The following is a 20,722-nucleotide window of genomic DNA, read 5'->3' as shown; positions in this document are numbered from 1 at the left end:
AGGCGTGTGAGCTTCAGTAGTTGTGGCATGCGGGCTCAGTAGTTGTGGCTCACAGACTCTAGAGCGCAGGCTCAGTAGTTGTGGCGCACAGGCTTAGTTGCTCCGCAGCATGTGGGATCTTCCTGGACCATGGGTCAAACCCATGTCCCCTGCATTGGCAGGCGGATTCTTAACCACTGTGCCACCAGGCAAGCCCAGGATTAACTAAATTTAAATTGAAGTTAACTAAGTAAATGGATTTTGTTAAGTAAGCTAATACAAGACTGGAATTTGATCTCTTTCTCTCTGTTATAAGTGCTCCTTTTTGATAACAGATTGTATGAGTTTCTGTCCCCTTAGGTGACCTGTATTTGTTTTCTTTTAATCATTTTGTGACTTTGGTTAAATGAATAAGTATCGTTTCACAGTAACCTATGATCCTGTTGTGTTTTAAAAAGCTTTCTGATATTTTTAACAAGCTTCCCAAATATCAAAATCTGACTAAGCTTTTTAGCCTCCAGCTGACTCTGGGATATTTCAAAAGAACATCTCGGAGAGGAATGTGAAACTAAGTTTATTTAGTATGTTAAATTACTTAAAAAATATTGTCAAGTGATTGGAGATGAACTTTAGGTTATAGTGCATGGATAGATGTCATTAATATAGATATTCCAAAATGTATATGGAATCCCTAACATCCGATATATCCTGATATGTTATCAATCATAATTCTAGTTATTCTAAAATGTTATATGTCACAGAAATATCCAAGTTTCCTGCTAATGGCATTGTATTCCAATTTTTGTTTGTTTGTTTATTTTTGGCTGTGTTGGGTCTTCCTTGCAAGTAGCGGGCTTTCTCTAGTTGCAGTGAGTGGGGCCTACTTGTCACTGCGGTGCACGGGCTTCTCATTGTGGTGGCTTCTCTTGTTGTGGAGCACAGGCTCTAGGCGTGTGAGCTTCAGTAGTTGTGGCATGCGGGCTCCATAGTTGTGGCTCGCAGGCTCTAGAGCGCAGGTTCAGTAGTTGTGGCGCACGGGCTTGGTTGCTCCGCAGCATGTGGGATCTTCCTGGACCAGGGCTCAAACCCGTGTCCCCTGCCTTGGTAGGCAGATTCTTAACCACTGCGCCACCAAGGAAGCCCATATTCCAATCTTTAACCCAGGCTATTTTAAGTTTTGTCCTGATGTTTTTACAAAATGAAGATTTTCAAGAAGACTCATAAAAAGGAACTTTTTAACAATTAGTTTCTGATAGCCTTTAGATAATATCACTGGACTGGGTAACAAATGACAAACCTAATGGAAAACCTGATTACTTCATCCAGATCAACAGGAATTAATTACATGGGATGGAATGAACTGGTAAATATGATTTATAACTTTATGACTTTGGAAAATATACTGGCTTTAATCTTTGTTTTTCAGAAAAAAACCTTTTCTCTTATGCTATGACCTACAACAAGTTGCTAAAGTATGCCTTTGTAAACAAAGATGACACATTTATCTTTTTCTCTCTACCTGGTTGATCCTGCCAGTAGCATATGCTTGTCTCAAAGATTAAGCTGTGCGTACAGGGCCAGTACAGTGAAACTGCAAATGGCTCATTAAATCAGTTATGGTTCCTTCGGTCGCTAATTCTTGCAACTGGATTACAACTAGTTATTCTAATCATTGTTTTAATGTGTTCTTTGTTTCCAAATTGTTTGTGCTTTGTGTCCTCCTGCTGCACTATGTCTTTGTCAGTGTTACCAGCTGCATTTACTTATATCCTGTCTACTTTATAAGATTGCTGTCTCTTACAGTACCCAGTGTGTAACCAGGCCTCCAACAAAACCTCTATGGCTAAACATCTTGAGGAAATAGATCACATTTATAACATAAAATAATTATAATAGTGTAATTCTAGGTATGGGTAGAAGCAACAAGGGAAAATGTCTCCTGGATCATAATTAGACAGAGGATCTGGGGAATCTTTAATTATCAATAGGGCCTAATCCAAAACTTAGCACCTGGAGTGGCATATCAAGAATTTTCGCCTGATCTGGGATGAACCTCCCAACGCTGTGGGACAAAATTTGATCATGAATTGTCTCCCAAATATTAGTCAAATTTCTGACCCAGAGGGGAGGATCTGAGAAATGGCATTGGTGATCGCAGCCCTCCAACGTGAGCCAGTGAGCCCTGAGGAAACTCAGGAAGGAGAAGAATACCTGCCATCCAGCAGCCATCAGACTACAGCCACTCCCTATGGTGAGCCCTGAGGAAACTCAGGATGTGAAAATACAGGATACAGGCCCCAGATAGCTGAGGCACATATCAAAGGAATGATTTCAGTGAGCCCAGACTCTTGCATCTTCCCATACATAGAAAAGCCCTAAATTCCTTAAAGACAAATCTCAACATTCGAAACAACTGGCACCCATGGTGGACATTTCCCAGAAAGATCCATGTGACGAGACACAGCAAGAAACAGTTAGAATGGTCATCGCCCCTTTTCCACAAGATTATGGAATGGACATTGACAGTGAGGAACTGTAACAGAGAAGAGCTAAATCGGACTCCATGTTAGATCTGTTTCTTTGACTTTAAACTTTGCTTTTCGTTGCTTTTGTTATTATAATCATGCATAATGGCCTGCCTCAGGGAACCCTGCCCCTCTGCCTGAACGTTAAGTAAAGTGCCTTTGTTCAGCTCACAGGGAGACAATCTGACCCTGCCCACCTGTGAATGGCTGCAGGAAAGAAGAAATTAACACATCCCCTCCTATTTTGAAAGATACATGGTCTTTTTACTTTACTTCCTCACCTCCTCCCCCTCTCTGTTCTATAAGAGAAACTGGCATCCAGACCCCGATAAGATGGTTTTTCGGGGACCCTAGTGTGCCATCTTCTCGGTCTGCCGGCTTTCCGAATAAAGTCATTAATCCTTTCCTCAACACCTCGTCTCCTGATTTACTGGCCAGTCGAGCGGCAAGCAGAGCGAACTTGGACTCGGTAACATACCTTCTGCCTATTAAGGTCTATAGTCACCTATCATGACCAGTGCTTCCATTTCTTCTGCGAGGATTTCCTCACCACTCCAACTCTTCTATTTACCAGGAACATTTACTAATATCATTACTTATTTGCCTATCTACCTCCCCTTAAAGGGGAGAACAGAGGTGATGTTTTACTTGAATATCATTACATTATACCAAAAGCCAAAAAAAGTACCTGACACATAGTAGATGCACAATACATTTTGTTAAATTTTGACGAATGAGTAAATGAGTTAATGAAAGAAATGTGGTTTTGGTACATATTTAAGAACATAGGCTTTGCGATATCACAAACACAAATACATGTTTACTGTTTGAATATACGGGAATGTAAAGACAATTTTCACTAATGAACGTGTTTGTATCTATTACTAAAGGGGTGACTACATACTAAGGTTAATACATTTATGAGCTGCCTTAAAAATCGGTAAGATCTAAAATATCATAGAAAATTTTCACATTTCAAAACAATACCATTCTTTCACATTAGTTCAGTAATGGTTTCAGAGAAAGAGAGAAGGAGCGAGGAAAAGAGAGAAGTGAGCCCAGACTCTTGCATCTTCCCATACATAGAAAAGCCCTAAATTCCTTAAAGACAAATCTCAACATTCGAAACAACTGGCACCCATGGTGGACATTTCCCAGAAAGATCCATGTGACGAGACACAGCAAGAAACAGTTAGAATGGTCATCGCCCCTTTTCCACAAGATTATGGAATGGACATTGACAGTGAGGAACTGTAACAGAGAAGAGCTAAATCGGACTCCATGTTAGATCTGTTTCTTTGACTTTAAACTTTGCTTTTCGTTGCTTTTGTTATTATAATCATGCATAATGGCCTGCCTCAGGGAACCCTGCCCCTCTGCCTGAACGTTAAGTAAAGTGCCTTTGTTCAGCTCACAGGGAGACAATCTGACCCTGCCCACCTGTGAATGGCTGCAGGAAAGAAGAAATTAACACATCCCCTCCTATTTTGAAAGATACATGGTCTTTTTACTTTACTTCCTCACCTCCTCCCCCTCTCTGTTCTATAAGAGAAACTGGCATCCAGACCCCGATAAGATGGTTTTTCGGGGACCCTAGTGTGCCATCTTCTCGGTCTGCCGGCTTTCCGAATAAAGTCATTAATCCTTTCCTCAACACCTCGTCTCCTGATTTACTGGCCAGTCGAGCGGCAAGCAGAGCGAACTTGGACTCGGTAACATACCTTCTGCCTATTAAGGTCTATAGTCACCTATCATGACCAGTGCTTCCATTTCTTCTGCGAGGATTTCCTCACCACTCCAACTCTTCTATTTACCAGGAACATTTACTAATATCATTACTTATTTGCCTATCTACCTCCCCTTAAAGGGGAGAACAGAGGTGATGTTTTACTTGAATATCATTACATTATACCAAAAGCCAAAAAAAGTACCTGACACATAGTAGATGCACAATACATTTTGTTAAATTTTGACGAATGAGTAAATGAGTTAATGAAAGAAATGTGGTTTTGGTACATATTTAAGAACATAGGCTTTGCGATATCACAAACACAAATACATGTTTACTGTTTGAATATACGGGAATGTAAAGACAATTTTCACTAATGAACGTGTTTGTATCTATTACTAAAGGGGTGACTACATACTAAGGTTAATACATTTATGAGCTGCCTTAAAAATCGGTAAGATCTAAAATATCATAGAAAATTTTCACATTTCAAAACAATACCATTCTTTCACATTAGTTCAGTAATGGTTTCAGAGAAAGAGAGAAGGAGCGAGGAAAAGAGAGAGGTAGGGAGGGACAGAGGAGTTGAAATGATAATGGAGAAGCAGAACATTCAAGAGAAAAAGCTCCTACATGGAAAGCACAGGTTCACGAGGAGCAAATTGCTTAGGCTATTACTTCAAGAAGGGAGTTCAAACTTGCTTTTTCAAGTTTCAGATTTGTTTATCCTGTTGCGATATTGTGATTTATAAGAAATGTATATTTGGTCTTCGTCCAGGATTCCTGACCCTTAGCTCCCCAAACCCTTGGAATTTCTTAAGTGCTGAGAATGACAAAAGTGTCTCTTGTTGTGTTAATGAGATGACTTTAGGACCGGGAGAACCAACCACAGAATTAGAGAGCTGGAACTTTTCAGTTGCAACCCCTGACCTTCCGGGGAGAGGCTGAAGGTTGAATCAATCACCCAGCGGCCAACAATTTAATCAAACTCATGCTTTAATGAAGCCTCCATAAAAATCCGGAAGGACAGGGTTCACAGAGCTTCTGGGTTGGTGAACACACGGAGACTGGGGGAGAGTGTCGCCCTAGGAGAGCAGGCAAAAAAAGCTGTGCTCCTATCCCCATTCCTTGCCCTCCACATCTCTTCTGTCTGGCTCTTCCTGAGTTACATCCTTTTATACTAAACTGGTGGTCAAGGAAGTAGCAAATTAATTGAACCTGAGGAGCGGGTCATGGGAACCTCTGATTTATAGCCAGTAGTTCAGAAGTAGGGTAACAACCTGGACTTTGGACTGGCACCTGGAGTCCAAGGAGGGGTCGTGGGAAGCCCAATCTATCGCGGTGGGTCAGAAACACAGGTAATGACCCGGGCTTGCAACTGGCATATGAAGTGGGGGGTGGGGCAGTCTTGTAGGGCTCAGTCCTCAACGCGCGGAATCTGATGCCATCTCCGGGTAGATAGTGTCAGAATTGAGTTGAATCATAGGGCACCCAGCTGGTGTCAAAGAATTGCTCGGTGTGGGGAAGCACCCCCCCACCCCCCATGTTGCAACTGAGTCCCTAATTCACTTGTACAAATGATGCATTTAGGTCTTTACTACAGAAATAACATCTCTGGCCTATGAACTGCATAGATTCCTTGCACATATTCTGGTAGACTGATTTAAATTGTTGATTAAATTGTAAGTTTTTATTAATTATATAGGCCTAGGTAGTGAAGGCATTGAGATACAATGTTGGCTACAAAATAACCACTGATATTATGAAGATATACTATGTGCTGCCTGATTGCAAACTTGCTGATATCAGAAGAGCCCCTTTTGATTCAAGTTCATCAAAGCTAATGGGGGAGGATGCTGGAGTTTGTATGCTAGATAAGGATAAAGTCAAAAACAAGAAAGTCAACAATTCATGGCTGGAAACTCTGGGATTTCAGGGGCTGAGGTAGCAGAGACAGAGCCATAGCCAGAATTTTCCTCCACAAGGTTTTAGTAATATTGGAAATCAATCAGTACAATGTACTAACAAATTAGCACAAAACATTCTACTAATTTTGAAAACCAATGCCTTATCCTAGAATTGATTTTCCAGAAATTGAGAAATTCTGCCTTGAAGATACGGTTTCTGCTTACCATCTCATAGAAGTCAAATCTATTTGAAAATATTCCTTATATATGGTAAATAATATTTTATGTTCTGTTTATGTAACTGTTTTAAAAGTTAAATGATTTATACCTCTTCCAATTCCTCAACCAAAGGATCCAAAACAAATTAAACTAATATCATTTCTATTGATTTAATTACTTCAATGATCCACAATAGAAAACCTATATATCTGCTGATTAGAATAATTAAAATCACCTAAAAAGATATATTAAAAATATATTTTTGAAAAAATATATATTTTTGAAAACAGTGCCTATCAAAAAACATTCTGATAAATTAACAGGAAATTGTCCTTTTAAAGTGATGAATATATATTGTTACCAGCAAGTAAATTTATAATAATAACATATTAAACTCATAAAACCTATTATTTCCCATGGGTTTAAGATATTTCTTGCATAGGACATAGGACTGGATATATATGGCATATTTTCCCTTCCTCAGCTTAATGAAAACATTTTATATAGTAAAAGCATCAAATAATGTTTAATATGTTTTATACAATATAGTTCAGCCTAGGAAAAATAATATATATTGTCAATAGTGCAAATATTTTTAGAAGCTACAATTTGGTGTAGATGGCTAATCAGTTTCTACAGTAATTCATTTAACCAGATCCTTTTAGAAAATGTTGCTGGGTTGATTTAAGAATTTATTAACGATTAATCTGATTGGTTCCATGATATCCAATTAAAAATTCTTCAGGCTATAATAACAGCTTTACTTCCTTCCTGCTTTTATTATTTTAACTTCAAATAAATGGTTAAAAATATAAGGTTTAATCAATATGCTAAGTTGTCATTAAAATGATTTTCTGGCCTAATGACGATTCTGAATTCCACATTATTTATCTCTCTAATCTTGTATATTAGCAATCATTTCTAAGGCCGATGGCATTTTCTCATTATTCAAAACTAAAGAATTTAAGGCCACATAATAGTATTCTCATTCATGTATGCTGACTAGCCTTAGAATTGCAAGATGTGTACAGTGTCTATAAAGTTGTAGAAAGAGTCAGAATGTGTGAAAATGTCAGACTTTTAGTACATGATATGCCCTTTTTGACAGCACATCAAAATGGAGCAAAAAACATAAAGATGTTCATACTTTAACCCAGTGATCTCACTCTTGAGAAGAAAATGAAATAGATGAGAAGTTGAATGCATGCTATTTCTAACAGCATCTTATAACAAATAATGGAAAACCATCTCAGTGGCTAACAAGACAGGAAGTAGTGATTAATGCAATAACAATATCTGAAATAGAATCTACAATACAACATTTAAAAATAAAAATAAGACTAGGCAGTAACATAGAAAAGTTTATGATGTCTGTTAGTGGTTTCCACAATGTAATGACAAGGATGTAAAATAGATATTAATGTAAACAAGCATCAAATTGTCATACATAAAATGAAAATAGTTGTTATTAAAATTTATTATTAATTTTAATCTTATTGATATGTCACTTTTAAAATTAAAATACAATAGGGTTACTTATTAACCACAGAATTTCTTTTCTAAGTTCTAGAAGATAGTGCTACTAAGTCCAGTTGTAACACAAAAAGACCTGTGGGTTTTATTTAAGTTAGGTGTCCTGATGAATCAGGACCACTTTGGTGACTCACAGATACTTCCAAAGGGGTCTAAAAGAAGAGGAAAAGAGTTATGAAAGGAGGAACATCCAGGAGAGTTGTTGCCTTTTGTTTTAGGTGTACATTTTGGCTGTTAAGGCTCTTCTAACTCCTTATCACTACCTATGTCCTCAAACATTCTTAGAATGTTTAACTTCGGCTATATATTTCCACACCATATCTTTTAATCCCCATCAGTAGGCTGACTTATGAATCAGATAAGGAAAGTACAGTATTAGAGATCCAAAGGCTGAGGTTTCCAAAAAGGAATTAAGGTAAAATTGAAGTAAATTAAAAAAAAAAAAAATTCTGTGGCAAAGGTGGCAAACTCAAAGGTTACAGTAGGGGCCGGAAGATAACAGAAACAAGTGCAGCGGGCTGGATATAAGTAATTGGGAGCGAGGGGCCCTGTGGTAAACTGCAGTTTGCCCTGTTTAAAAGCAGCAGGCACTACATAGATCCAACAGATTGCTGACATGCATGAATGCAGACTTAGGGCTGCCAGATATTCAGAATCCTTCAAGGGAGCCCAGAAATACAGCCGTTCAGGTGAAATCTCCTGAGTTTCTAACTGCTGACAACTAACTAGAATGAGTTTTAATTTTTCATTCCCTGCAACAGCCTAATAACAGCTGCCTTTGGGCTTGTTTTGTTTCACAGAATTCCTGTGTACCACCTCTGACGTATAGTTAGCATGCAGGCAGGGATTTCCCAAAAGGATGATCTTTATCTGCCAGAAGTCACATTTTCAATTGAGGCCTTTCATAGAAAAAATAAAAAATATTAAAAAAAAATGCTAAACAGTGAAGCTAAAGTAAGTTGTGAGCGTGCTGGTAAGCACAAATCAATAAGGGCTTACAAACTATAAGAACATTATACTAAGACCTAAATGTTCTGAGGAGCAAAACCTTAGAGGATTTTACTTTTACATTCTCTATAACTGAGGAGACAGTCTGAGTCACTACAAAAGGAGATCAGCCCAAAAGGCATTTTATAAAGATGGCTTCCTTTACTGAAATTACATTAAAAATGATCAGAAGAAAATGACAAAATTTGACCAAGACGGAATTGCTATGAGCTACCAAACTGCAAATAGGACCTGACTGTGTGTGTCCTGTGTTGTGCCTGTTGCTAGTTTCCCTTCAGCTATCCCATTCCTTCCAGCTCTCATTTTCCATCCTTGGCTGTTAAAAGGAGGTCGCTGGAGACTCCTAAGAAATGACTGTCTGGCTGAGTAAAGAAGGAAACCGAAAGAGAGGTATAAAGGCATTTTTTCTTTAACCATAGGAATTTACCGTCATTAAAGTTAGACTCTGCGGATGGGTGGGAGTGAGTGGTTGGAAGGAAGGGGAGAGCTGTCTATTCAACTCATCATTTGCATCACATGCACCCAAGGAAAAAATGTTTACCTGGTGGAGCCACGGTTAACCTTTTTTCCTTGCTGAGCCGGTGCCCTTGGATGAATTCACTCATGGAAGGGGGGCCCTTCAGAAGAAATGATTCTGTGGAGGTGGGATCAGGGGGAACTCTTAATAAATTCTGTAGGTAGGAAGCCCCTGAAGTCCTGGGACGGCTCTGATCACAAAGGGAAGGTGAAAATTGTCTTGCAGGAGATCCAAGAAAATACATATAGGAAACAAAAAAGTTTTACTTTAATTACCTTTCAAAGCCTCACCAGTGACAACATTATTTATACTGGCATTTAAAATTTTTTAACAAGTAAATCAAGATTTTCACTAAATGTTTAGTTTCCATACCAGGATACGACCCTATTTGGAAACTGTACTGGATACTGGAAAAGAGATTTATTATAGTTAGTCAGTTTGAACCACAAATAGAAAATATTTGTATTGTTTGATTCTTAACGGAAAACTCCTAAAATAAAAACTTTACTATTAACTGAAAATACAGGGTAAGTAATTCAACATCCAGGACTCTGGAAAAAGGTAATAAAACCAAGCCATTAAAAACCATACAAGTGACTTTTGAACAACATTCACATACCAAATGAAAAAGCACAAAAACCTGCTTTTAAGAAAAAGACTATACATATTCCATTCTACTTGACCTAAATAGAGACATCTCCTTTCAGTCAGTCATCAGTTTTCGGAATATGGACAAAAGTTCCCCTAAGAGAACACATTCATATCCTTGCCTCGTTAGAGAGAAGCTGGTAAATAGCACCATTGCCATTAAAACTATCACCCACGTAAAACATAGGTTCATTCTTAATATTGACCTTTTTATCTACCAATTTTTAGGTTGGAGGTAAGGGAGAGGCATTCTATGCATACAAGGAACAGCAAAAATGTTAACAGACACTTGAAAAGTATATTATGGTTAACCAAGAGATGGGGTGTGGGGGACAGAAAGGAATAAATAAACACAAGTATCCAAAGGTTTCAATTTGGAAAAACCAACATTGGCAAGGTCCATTTATACACCCACTCCCAGTTTTTCCCTTCCTTTCCTTCCTCCATCCTCCACAGTAAGAGCACATTAATTTTTGCAGTTAACTAAAATCTGGCCACTGCACCATACTATGAAGATCGCTGCATGCATACCTTTTCCTCTGAGTGCCACTGCTGACCCGAATGTTGGGTGTCTGTGGGCCCTGACTATGCAGGAGGTAAGTGTCTATGGTGGGCACGGTGACTGATGCCTCCCCACTTACTTTAGGGCTGCCGATCTTGCTCTTTCCAAGTTTGCCTTTGCTGCGACGGGACTGCTCGTGGTCAAACTCTAAGTCCTCCAGCCGCTGGGTCAGGGCGAGTTTTTGCTGGATAGCCATTCGTAACAAAGTGTTTAGAGTCTTCTTCTCATCCTCTGCAGCTGCTAACTGTCTCTGCATCTCATCCAACTGTGTGACATATTCATCACATCTGGAACCACAACAGAAAAGTGGTCAGGAGAAAATCTTGGTGAAATTTAGTTTGGAACTTAAGTTGAAAGTAATGAATTTTACTGGAATTTAGATATTTGGAACACTGGTCTTCCTAGATCACAATGGAAGTAATCTATTACAGTAGAAAACTGGAAACAGAGCAGGTTCAATAACTGATAGTTAATCTATACAATGAAGTATATATGGGGACATTCTTAATAGGTGGTATCTTAAACCCCAGAGACAGAGTTATTGTGGTTGCAGAAGAACCAACAGTAAAGTCTCAGGTAATGTTCACAGCATTGTAGATGCGTTACAATAGCTTTATAGTCTATGCCTGTAGCATGCAAAAGAATAATAATATTTGTAAAGAAAATATGTACTTCTTTATCTATATTTATAGGTTTTATTTTAATTGAGTACAGATTGTAGTTGCTATTGCTTTCAATATGGCAGATTTGCCTGAATTAGAAACCTGAGTATCTTCAATGATTTCCCAACCAGATGATAAAGCAATAGGTGTCAAAGAAAACCAACATTTGCATAGGGTTCAAAACAGATATAGCCGGCTGTCAGGAACATCTTTATTCAGGTTTGATACTTGCGCTGCAGCAGGAGGATAAGCTCGGTGGTCTTTTTTCTACCCAAAGTAACACCTAAGCACATGCACATTTGGAAGGAAGAATTATTCACACAATTATTCAGAGTTTTTTCTGCATTTATTTACCCACTAAGAGTGTAAGAACTCTCCATGAATCAGAAGATAGTTAATGACTTTCTGGAGTTACCCAAAATGTATTGTACAAACTTTAAAATTAACACAAGACTTTTGGTATTTTAAAGAAAGAACAGACTTTGTAGTGAAAGAACTTGAGATCCAGGTGGGTCCCATTTTCTTTTTTTAAAATATAATTTAATTTAATTTTTTATACAGCGGGTTCTTATTAGTTATCTATTTTATACATATTAGTGTATATATTGTCAATCCCAATCTCCCGTGTTCCATTTTCTTTAACACTGAATGTCAAGAAGCATAGTAGGAATATCACAAGAAAAATCAGGGCTTAGTAAAATAAAATGTGGATTTCAGGACCCTGGATTTATTTTAATTGGTTAGATAAAAACATATATATATATATTTTTGTGTGTGTGTGTGGTACGCGGGCCTCCCACGGTTGTGGCCTCTCCCATTGCGGAGCACAGGCTCCGGACCCGCAGGCTCAGCGGCCATGGCTCACGGGCCCAGCCACTCCGCGGCATGTGGGATCTTCCCGGACCGGGGCACGAACCCGTGTCCCCTGCATCGGCAGGCGGATTCTCAGCCACTGTGCCACCAGGGAAGCCCAAAAATATTTTTAAAAATACTATGGAGGAAGGCAGTTAATATACCTGAAAAAACAAATTTCTGTGAAAATGCATTATTTGAGGATAATAATTCTTATATAAACCAGATCGAGACCTTAAATGTCCCTTTAAAAATGTCTTGATTTCCTTTTCAAAGAGGGGGGCATTGTGCACCAAACCCATTCTCCATCCTAACGCCCTCCACCACCATAGTGGCCAGAGGTGTGCACATTCTACTCCCCAAACTCTACTGTGCTCAGACCCAGAAGTCGGTTCCCTTCAGTTCTCCTGTGACCTTGTGGTCTCTTAGGCACTCGGCCGCCTCACTGCCATTTCCAAGAGTCAATAACAAAGTTTGAGTTTGAGCCTTTTCTCTTCTGACACTAAAAGGAAGCTGGACAGATTCCAGGGCCCAGGATTTTTTTTTTTTTAACATTATATCAGCTACATGTAAATAATTTACTGAATCTGTAAATAAAGCATAAGTAAGCATAGTTATGCTTTGTGAATTTTGTACCAAGTTTGCATCATATAAAATATAGAACTATTTTTGTTTTGGCACTGAATTGTGACAGCAAAAAGGAAACTGCAACACTATATTGAACACCAAGATTTTGAAAACGTTGAATCAATAATTCTTAACAATCATTTCAAGTCTAAAAAATAAAATATAGTGGTGCTTCATAACAAAACTGGTGGGGGGAGGTAGTAACTAATATTTGTCTAATTAGTTGGGCAGTGTGAAAAATTTGGTGACATATATAATTACATTTTAGAAATAATAATTTAATTCACACTATATTAAAGTAAGTAGCTGATATGATGAATATTAATCTTCATTACAAAGTATCTTTTTCACACAAATACTTGCTAGTGATAAACACTTTTATGTATACAGAAATAAATGTCAGTGGTGATAATGTAATATTTAGCTATTTTAGGAAGTGGGTTTTTTCCCCCTTATTGGAGGTGTTTTCTTTTCTTTTTTCTTTTGGTCTAATTCTTTTGGGCACATAAGGCTCTAGAAAAAATATCTATTAGATTAATTTAAAAACACTTGTATGGGGAATTTCCTGGCAGTCCAGTGGTTAGGACTCTGCTTCCCCTGCTGGGGGCCTGGGTTCTATCCCTGGTTGGGGAACTAAGATCTGAAAGCTGTGCGGCACAGCCAAAAAATAAAAAAACAATTAAAAATATTTAAAAATTAATAAATAAAAACACTTGTATGTAGAAGAACTGCTTGATCCAGTGTGTCCAGTAGAGGGCTCTGGAAAACAGCACAAAAGGTTTTATCAGATTTGTCAGAGTGGAATCTCATGTACTTTCTTTACACCTTGCCCTTTTAGATGGCAGACTAAGTAACACTCACGATGCACGAAGATGAACATGTGCATTTTGAAGTCTTTTCCCCACGAACCACACCTAATCTTGTAAGAAAAACTATTACCTTGTTGCAAACATTGCTCTCAGGGATGAGAAAGTTGCTGCATCTTCTTTCAAAGCCTTCAGTTCATTTCTAAGTTTCGTCATAGTTTCAGTCACCATTGCTTTTTCGTTTTCATATTTGTTCTTGAGATTAGCTAATGCCACCTCAGCTGTCTAAAGCAGAAAAATCACAATGCTTACAATTTTCATATCAGGAAAATCTATCATACAGACTCTTCATGCTCGGTCTATTTCTTTCATAAATAAAAAGTGAAATTGTCTACGTTGAATTTTATATAAACATATATATGTACTTTGGACATAGGGCAATTTTTTTTATGTCAAAACATAAATGTGAATCTATAATGTGGATAAATTGCCCTAGAAGCCAGCTGTGAACCAGAGTCACTATCAAGAGCTAAGGGAATGATAGTAGTTCAGTAAATATTTAATGCAGATTATTGAGAGTGTGGGATTTTCAGATATGAAGGGAGCCAAAATGAAACTTTATACAAGAAGGGTTTTTATCAAGGAGAAGTTAGTGAAGAAGCACAGCTTCCAGTCGAAATACAATAGAACTCAAATATTCTTTTGTCACCTGTGCTTGGTGGGTCTGAAACATATAGAATAAAAGACACAGGTCACTGCAATTTATAACATGAGTATGACAAACTATAAACCCATATTATATATTTAAGGAAAATAATTAACAAAGAATCAATTATTTCCTAAGTCTTTGTATACAACTTCTTCAAAACAATAAATTATAGTCAAATTCTTCACAATCTCCATAAAATCAGATTCTAAAAAATATATATACATATATTTTAAATATAGAATGTTTCACAAATTTGCATGTCATCCTTGTGCAGGGGCCGTGCTAATCTTCTCTGTATCATTCCAATTTTAGTATATATGCTGCCAAAGCAGGCACCAAAATATTGAATGAATTAAAGTATTTGTTTGAATTTGGGATTTGGGCATGTTTAAGTTCTTGGAATTAAGAGTGTTTCAAATTGAGAACTAGCCTGACACACAGTAGGAAATGGAAACAAACAAAAAATGTTGGCTAAATCAATGCATGAAATCAATGTATATTTAGGGAGTGCCTATTTGATGCATAGCCCTCATGGTATTCATATTGAAGCCAAACTGGAAACACACCATTTTTACAAACTGTTGACTACAGTTTTCAGAGTGTATAAAAATATTCAATACTAATGAAAAAAAACCATTAGTAATGGGATTTCCCTGGAAGACTACTGTGGTTTTTTTTAACATTTCTTTTTGTGCTTCAAGTAGACAGCTTCAACTTTCTTCTACAAAGTGCCAATCCATTTATAGAGATAAATGGATTCTTTTTTAATTAAAACACTATGGATAAGGTAGTTTGTTAATGTTTTTATTCCAAAGTTGTAACTTAACAGTTTGTTTTTTTTTTTTTTTTTTTTTTGGTACGCGGGCCTCTCACTGCTGTGGCCTCTCCCGTTGCGACGCGCAGGCTCAGCGGCTATGGCTCACGGGCCCAGCCGTTCCGCGGCACATGGGATCTTCCCGGACCGGGGCACGAACCCGTGTCCCCTGCATCGGCAGGCGGACTCCCAACCACTGCACCACCAGGGAAGCCCTCATAGTTTTTTTAATTTTCATTTTTAATGTAACTTAATAGTTTTGATTGTATTTAAATTCAGATTAAAATGAGAGGTTACTCATAAAATACTTTAGTATGTTCTGTAGTGCTATAACTCTAGAAACTTTAGAAATGTTATAGATTCAGAAAGTTATCCAGAACGCAGAAATCGACCTGGGGAAAAATGGCAGTTGTTTAATTTTTTAAAAATTTAGACACATAATCATTTAGAACAGATAGTTAAGTTTAAGTTGTGAAAATGTAGATGTAACAAGTTTGTAAACACGTGGAGCTACATGGTCAGTTATCTAAGGGGAAAAGAGAGGGAAGTGACAGAAGAGCAAGATCTGAAATAGACGTACAAACTCGTTTATTGTGAAAAATGCCCCAAAGGACTCAGCATTGTTTGTAGCTTTTTGTCCACAAAACTGCACAAAGCTTTTTCGGAATTAAGAAAGTGTAAGTATCTCTAACCCATTAGCAGATTTGCTGACGTCTGCATTCACCACATTCTCCCAAAGTTGATTTTCTAAATAAAAAATCTTGTTTCCAGCCACAGAGGTCTAGATCTAGGATACATTAGTGACTTCCTTTGCAATGTTCCCGTAAATTGGATTACAACATGTACAACATCAAACTGTAATTATCTGTTCTATTCTGACATCCCTAGAAGTCTGTGAGTCTTTTTCTGGAAGGCAGGGACCATGTATTGGCCTTCTTTGAATCTTTAGCATCCATCACAGTTTAGTATACAGATGGTCCTTTGTAAACATTTACTTATCTCATCAGAAGACACTGTGCTTACAAAAACCCTTTAAGGTATATTAAAAGTCATAGAGAATGCAGAATGCCTGTTTTAATAAAAACAGGAAGATTCTCTTTTTTTCCTCTATGACAATTCTTAGCTTAGCCCTAATAATAAATATTCCACAATGTCTAAATATAGTGGATGTCATCTGTAGAGACCTGAGCTATTTATGGCACACAGCATCACAGCAATAGCCCTAACATCATTAAAATGTAAACTAAAGGCATGGCTAGAAATGTGTTTACATTTAATTTACTGAGACCATATGGGCTGTGACACTAATGTAATGCAAATGGTACCACAAACTACTACGAAAATAAAAATTCAGCCAGGAATGCTTTGAACTGCTCTGAATTCCTATGGCACTGTTTATATCACTCTAAAATGCTCGAAGATAGGTACTATCTTGTAAATAGTTACAGGCATGTATTGAAATTCTGCTAGATTACTAGTCACTTATTTTTGCATCCCTACTTACTACCTGCCATGAAATATGGGATCAGTGAATGCTTATTGACAAATTAGTCTCTCTTGGCTGATCAACCATGCTTATCTGTACTTCTATGTCAATTAAGCATCTTGACTCTTATACAGATCTAGGTTTCTAGGTCAGTAATAGTCAAACTTCAGGAAGAAGTCAAAGAAGTTATTTGAATGGCTTGACCAAGAATGCCCAGGATATTATGTCCTTGATGAAGGTCTTCTAAGCCTTATCTAATACGGTATTAGTTATTCATGACCACTAAATCATTGGGTCTTTGGAAGGATATGGTAACAAATTCTTTATTCTGACCTCAAACTGGAGTCAGATCTCTCACAAATTCTTCATTCACCCTAATCTTTTCTAATTCCCTGAAGTGATAGCACAAAAATAAGGTCCTATTTTGCCTTTAGATTTGTAAAAAACATGTTTATATAGTGCAAACATTATTACTGCTTGTGGTATAGACCTCCAAATTGTATCAACAGGTTTATGGGAACTGAAGATAAAGATAGTAGAAAGCTGCAATGTAGGTGGCATGATAATGGTATGGTTTCCCCCAGTTAAAGGAAAAAGGAAAAGGAAGTCTGAATCTGAAATTAACTTTCACTCTCCAACACTAGCATTGCTCACATTTGCAGGAAGGTATTTGATGTTTTGTTGCTTTTTATCAGTACCCTTTATTCAGCACCCTTTTCAAAGGTATCTTTCAAGTCTCACTTTCCAGGGAAAATAACAGAGGTTAAAAATATTTTCCCACCTAAATGTCATAACACTGCCATCCAGGTAAAGCTTGAGGGTGAAAACCAAATTCAGACATCAAGGAGATCTAGGAGTTAGGCAGGATCATGTGGTATTTCAGATATGTGGTTAGTGGCAGAGTTAGTGCACATTCTATTTTATCTCTATCTCTACCTCTCTCTCTAGAGATCTCCCCTCTGTTTGCTCTAGCTGCCTACCAGGGTGCCTTTCTTGCTGTTCTCTGCCTGGTGTAAGCTTCCATGCCAGACTATTCTGCAACCCCCCCATCTCCTATTTCTACACTCAGTGATTGCTGGACTCCGCCTGGACTGCCTTTCTACATCTGCAACTGGATCTTCTCTGTTCCTGCTTTAATTTCCTCAACTCTACCTCTACTTAGTGGGGCACAGCTACTCTCCTTTTTCATCCATTCACGCACTTCAAAGAAATTATTACATTCTGATCTGGCTCTGGCTATAGTTTGTTTTATTCCTCTAACGACCAGGACTCTGAACTCTCATCCTGGTGGTGGTGGACACTCAAAAACATTTAGGAATAAACTAGTTAAAGTGTTGGCTAGCATGGCTCATTAGTAGAATGAGATCACCTGTTTGTTGGCTTTCAGCACTGCCCTCAGTGTGGCGATCTGCTCCCGTTTGGTGCTCAGTAGGGACTTAAGCTTGAGGATCTCTTCCATTAGGGCTTCTTTGTCTTTATCAATCATGGGGGCCAGCTCCCGTGCCGCAGCTCTTTGACGAGACAGTTGCAAGGATCGGTCCACAGCTTTCTGCAGATGTTTGATTTGGTCCCGGATTATGGCATTAAGGTTGTAGATATTCATTGGTTCTTTGCGGATGTCACTTGTGTCTAATACTGGAGATGATGGTGGGGCAGTAATAACAGGAGAGATGGTGGGAGTCTTGGTTGGACTTGGTTCTTTGCTGGCCTCTGTGTTTTCTTTTGAAACTGGTTCAGGTGAGGTCCTTGTTTCTACAGGGGATGACACACCCCGCCTGGCTAACCGTGGAGACAAAAGTCCCCTGGGATCATCAGGCCCTTTCAGGCTGCCACTACGGGTGACTCTACTTTGCCTATAGTAGTCCAGCATGACCCTGTTAGGGGTTTCATTATTACACAGACATACATGATGGTAAAGCTGAGCTAGCTCCTCACTAAATGTCACCAACTCATCCTGGGCTGTATTAAGGGTATTGTGATTTTCATTGGCTATGCTGGTCATCTTTTGCAACTCCTTCTCCATATGGGCCATCTTCTCTCCACTCTCCTTGGTGGTCTTCTCAAGGCTTGTAATCTGCTCATCATACATTTGGATCTTACTCTCATACTTCGCCTTCTCTTCAGTATAGTTTTCTACAGATTTATTATATTTCTCCTTTAAGGCCTTAATTTCAGCTTTCAAATCGATCACCTCAGTTACTGCCACCCTGTATTTGCATTCAAGGATCTCTAAGCCATTGATGTCCACCTCGTAGTCATGGGTCTCCTCTCCCGAGTCCCGGCCCTTTTCCCCGTCCAGCTGCTTGAGCTCCTTGCTGCTCTGCAGGCCCCTCATGGCATTAACGTGCTCCGTGAGCCGGTGCACCCGTTCGTGCTGCTCTGTCAGCGCCCCCTTGGTGTGTTCCAGCTGCGTCTGTGACTCCTGGAGATTGGCCAGAAGAATGGCCTTTTCCCGCTCTACCTGCAAGGGCAAAAGAAAGTTTCTGAATGACTTCAAGGCAATGCCAGTGACGAGCTTGACCCATTCACATTTGGACATGTATATGTTTTAAAAATGCAGAAGAGCCCATGTTTTCATTACTACAAGTTGAATTGGAGTGTGTTTTCTTATTTCAGCAGTTCTGGTAAGTCAGTCAAAAAGTATATCATTCCAAAAGAATTATGCTCTGCATATTTACCCATCCAAATTCTCATGCATTATACACAAGTCAAATCTGGGCAAGCTTCAGTTTAATAATCTATAAAAGGAGCATAACAATGCCTGTCTCATAGGGACATTTGGATGATTCAGTAGGACAGTGAATTTAATGCTCAAGGTATTATAATGTTAGCTGTTGTTAACATTTGGGTAACTGTGGTCCAATTCCCATGACCAAAATGCTTCTACATGGCAAACGCATCTGTTTTACAAATTTGTATTTGTATGTGCAAAAGCAACTCTTTCATCTCAGAGTCAGGATATATTTGAATACAAATCCTCTTAGCTGGGTTTCATTACGTATAACAGATTGTACTTGCTTACAGCTGAAGATGAATTGACTTATCCAGACTATTGGGCAATAATTTTAAGTGAAAATCCAGGTAATTATGTAACACAGTATTTGATGAAAAGCCAAGACATTTGAATTTTTGATAAAAGAGATGGAAAATCTCCTAGATATTCTATTATTGGTATTGTATACAATCTTAATGAAATGGACTGTTTTTCTTTTTCTCTTAAAAATTAAGTAAATTTGCTCTGAAAAGTCTAAATATCATTTGATTAGTATACATGAATACAATACACATAGCTGATTTCAAAAAGCTCTTCAATAGGAAAAACTTTTGGATAAAACTAAAAACTGGACGAGAACGAAATGTACTGAACGTGTCTCAGGTTTGTTTTAGAGGCAAAGTGTTATGATAAATGAGATAATGCCTTTAGGAGAGTTTCCAACCTGGACTTTGCCAATTCCCATTTAACATAAACATTTTCTAAGCCCCAAAGTATGTCTACCAGTTTCTTCATGATAGCACCTCCAGAAAACATCAAATAGAACACTGTCTCCTTCATATGTATATGTTCCACATATAGTACTAATTTCCACACTCAATACATTTCTGGTGGAATCATTTGAATAGGGAATGATGTCCAAATTTTATACACACATACACATGTATGTGTGTGTATGTAAACACACACACATACATACATACAGGGGTGTGTGTGTGTGTGTGTGTGTATATTTTTTTCTGGACAATTGAGGTTGGTCTGCCCTCCCCCTCCAAAAAAAGATAACTAAATTGTGGATAATTTTGTATAACTCTGCCATTACATTTTCCCTCAGCTATCGAGGCTTGAAGTACCTTAAATTGTATTTGGATTTCAGACAGCAGGGCTTAAACTATTTAAGATACATGGTACTTTGAATTATTAAATGCAAAGCACTTTAAAGATTAAAATTACTATTCATTTTAAGTGTATATTTTAATCTCCATTTGTGAAGAACTCATTCAAGAGAGACTTGCTGAGTTAACTGTAATCTTTTATAATTATATATAAATAATATATAATCTTCTACAGTGACTAAGAATAGTTGCCTTATTTCTCTTCTTACAATCTCTGTCTTCTATCTGAAACTGAAGATTTTACTTTGCAT

General features: G+C 38.0%; 1 protein-coding gene and 1 non-coding gene across 15 annotated transcripts in view; both read right to left on the bottom strand.

The window, feature by feature from the left end:
- BICD1 (BICD cargo adaptor 1) overlaps window positions 1-20,722 on the bottom strand; it is a 238,519-nt gene that overhangs the window by 59,457 nt on the left and 158,340 nt on the right. For 5 of the 14 annotated variants that reach the window (XM_055085551.1, XM_055085550.1, XM_028491176.2 and 2 more), the window contains exons 5-7: window positions 17,953-19,044; window positions 13,708-13,859; window positions 10,707-10,914 (exon numbers count right to left, since the gene is read on the bottom strand). In XM_055085551.1, the coding sequence (XP_054941526.1) occupies window positions 10,707-10,914; window positions 13,708-13,859; window positions 17,953-19,044 (1,452 nt within the window). Of the gene's footprint in view, window positions 1-7,885; window positions 8,045-9,441; window positions 9,636-10,596; window positions 10,915-12,068; window positions 13,528-13,707; window positions 13,860-17,952; window positions 19,045-20,722 lie in introns of those variants that run through there. The other 9 variants (XR_003680299.2, XR_008617681.1, XM_024129126.3 and 6 more) reach the window with 6 other exon arrangements.
- Window positions 14,513-14,615, bottom strand: LOC112066366 (U6 spliceosomal RNA). Its single transcript, XR_002892587.1, has one exon. It is a non-coding gene; the product is annotated as a U6 spliceosomal RNA (small nuclear RNA).

This window comes from Physeter macrocephalus, chromosome 6 (genome assembly GCF_002837175.3).
Source record: "Physeter macrocephalus isolate SW-GA chromosome 6, ASM283717v5, whole genome shotgun sequence".
Lineage (NCBI taxonomy): Eukaryota > Metazoa > Chordata > Mammalia > Artiodactyla > Physeteridae > Physeter > Physeter macrocephalus.
Note: the sequence above shows the minus strand (reverse complement) of the source record. Positions and strands in the feature narration are given on the sequence as shown.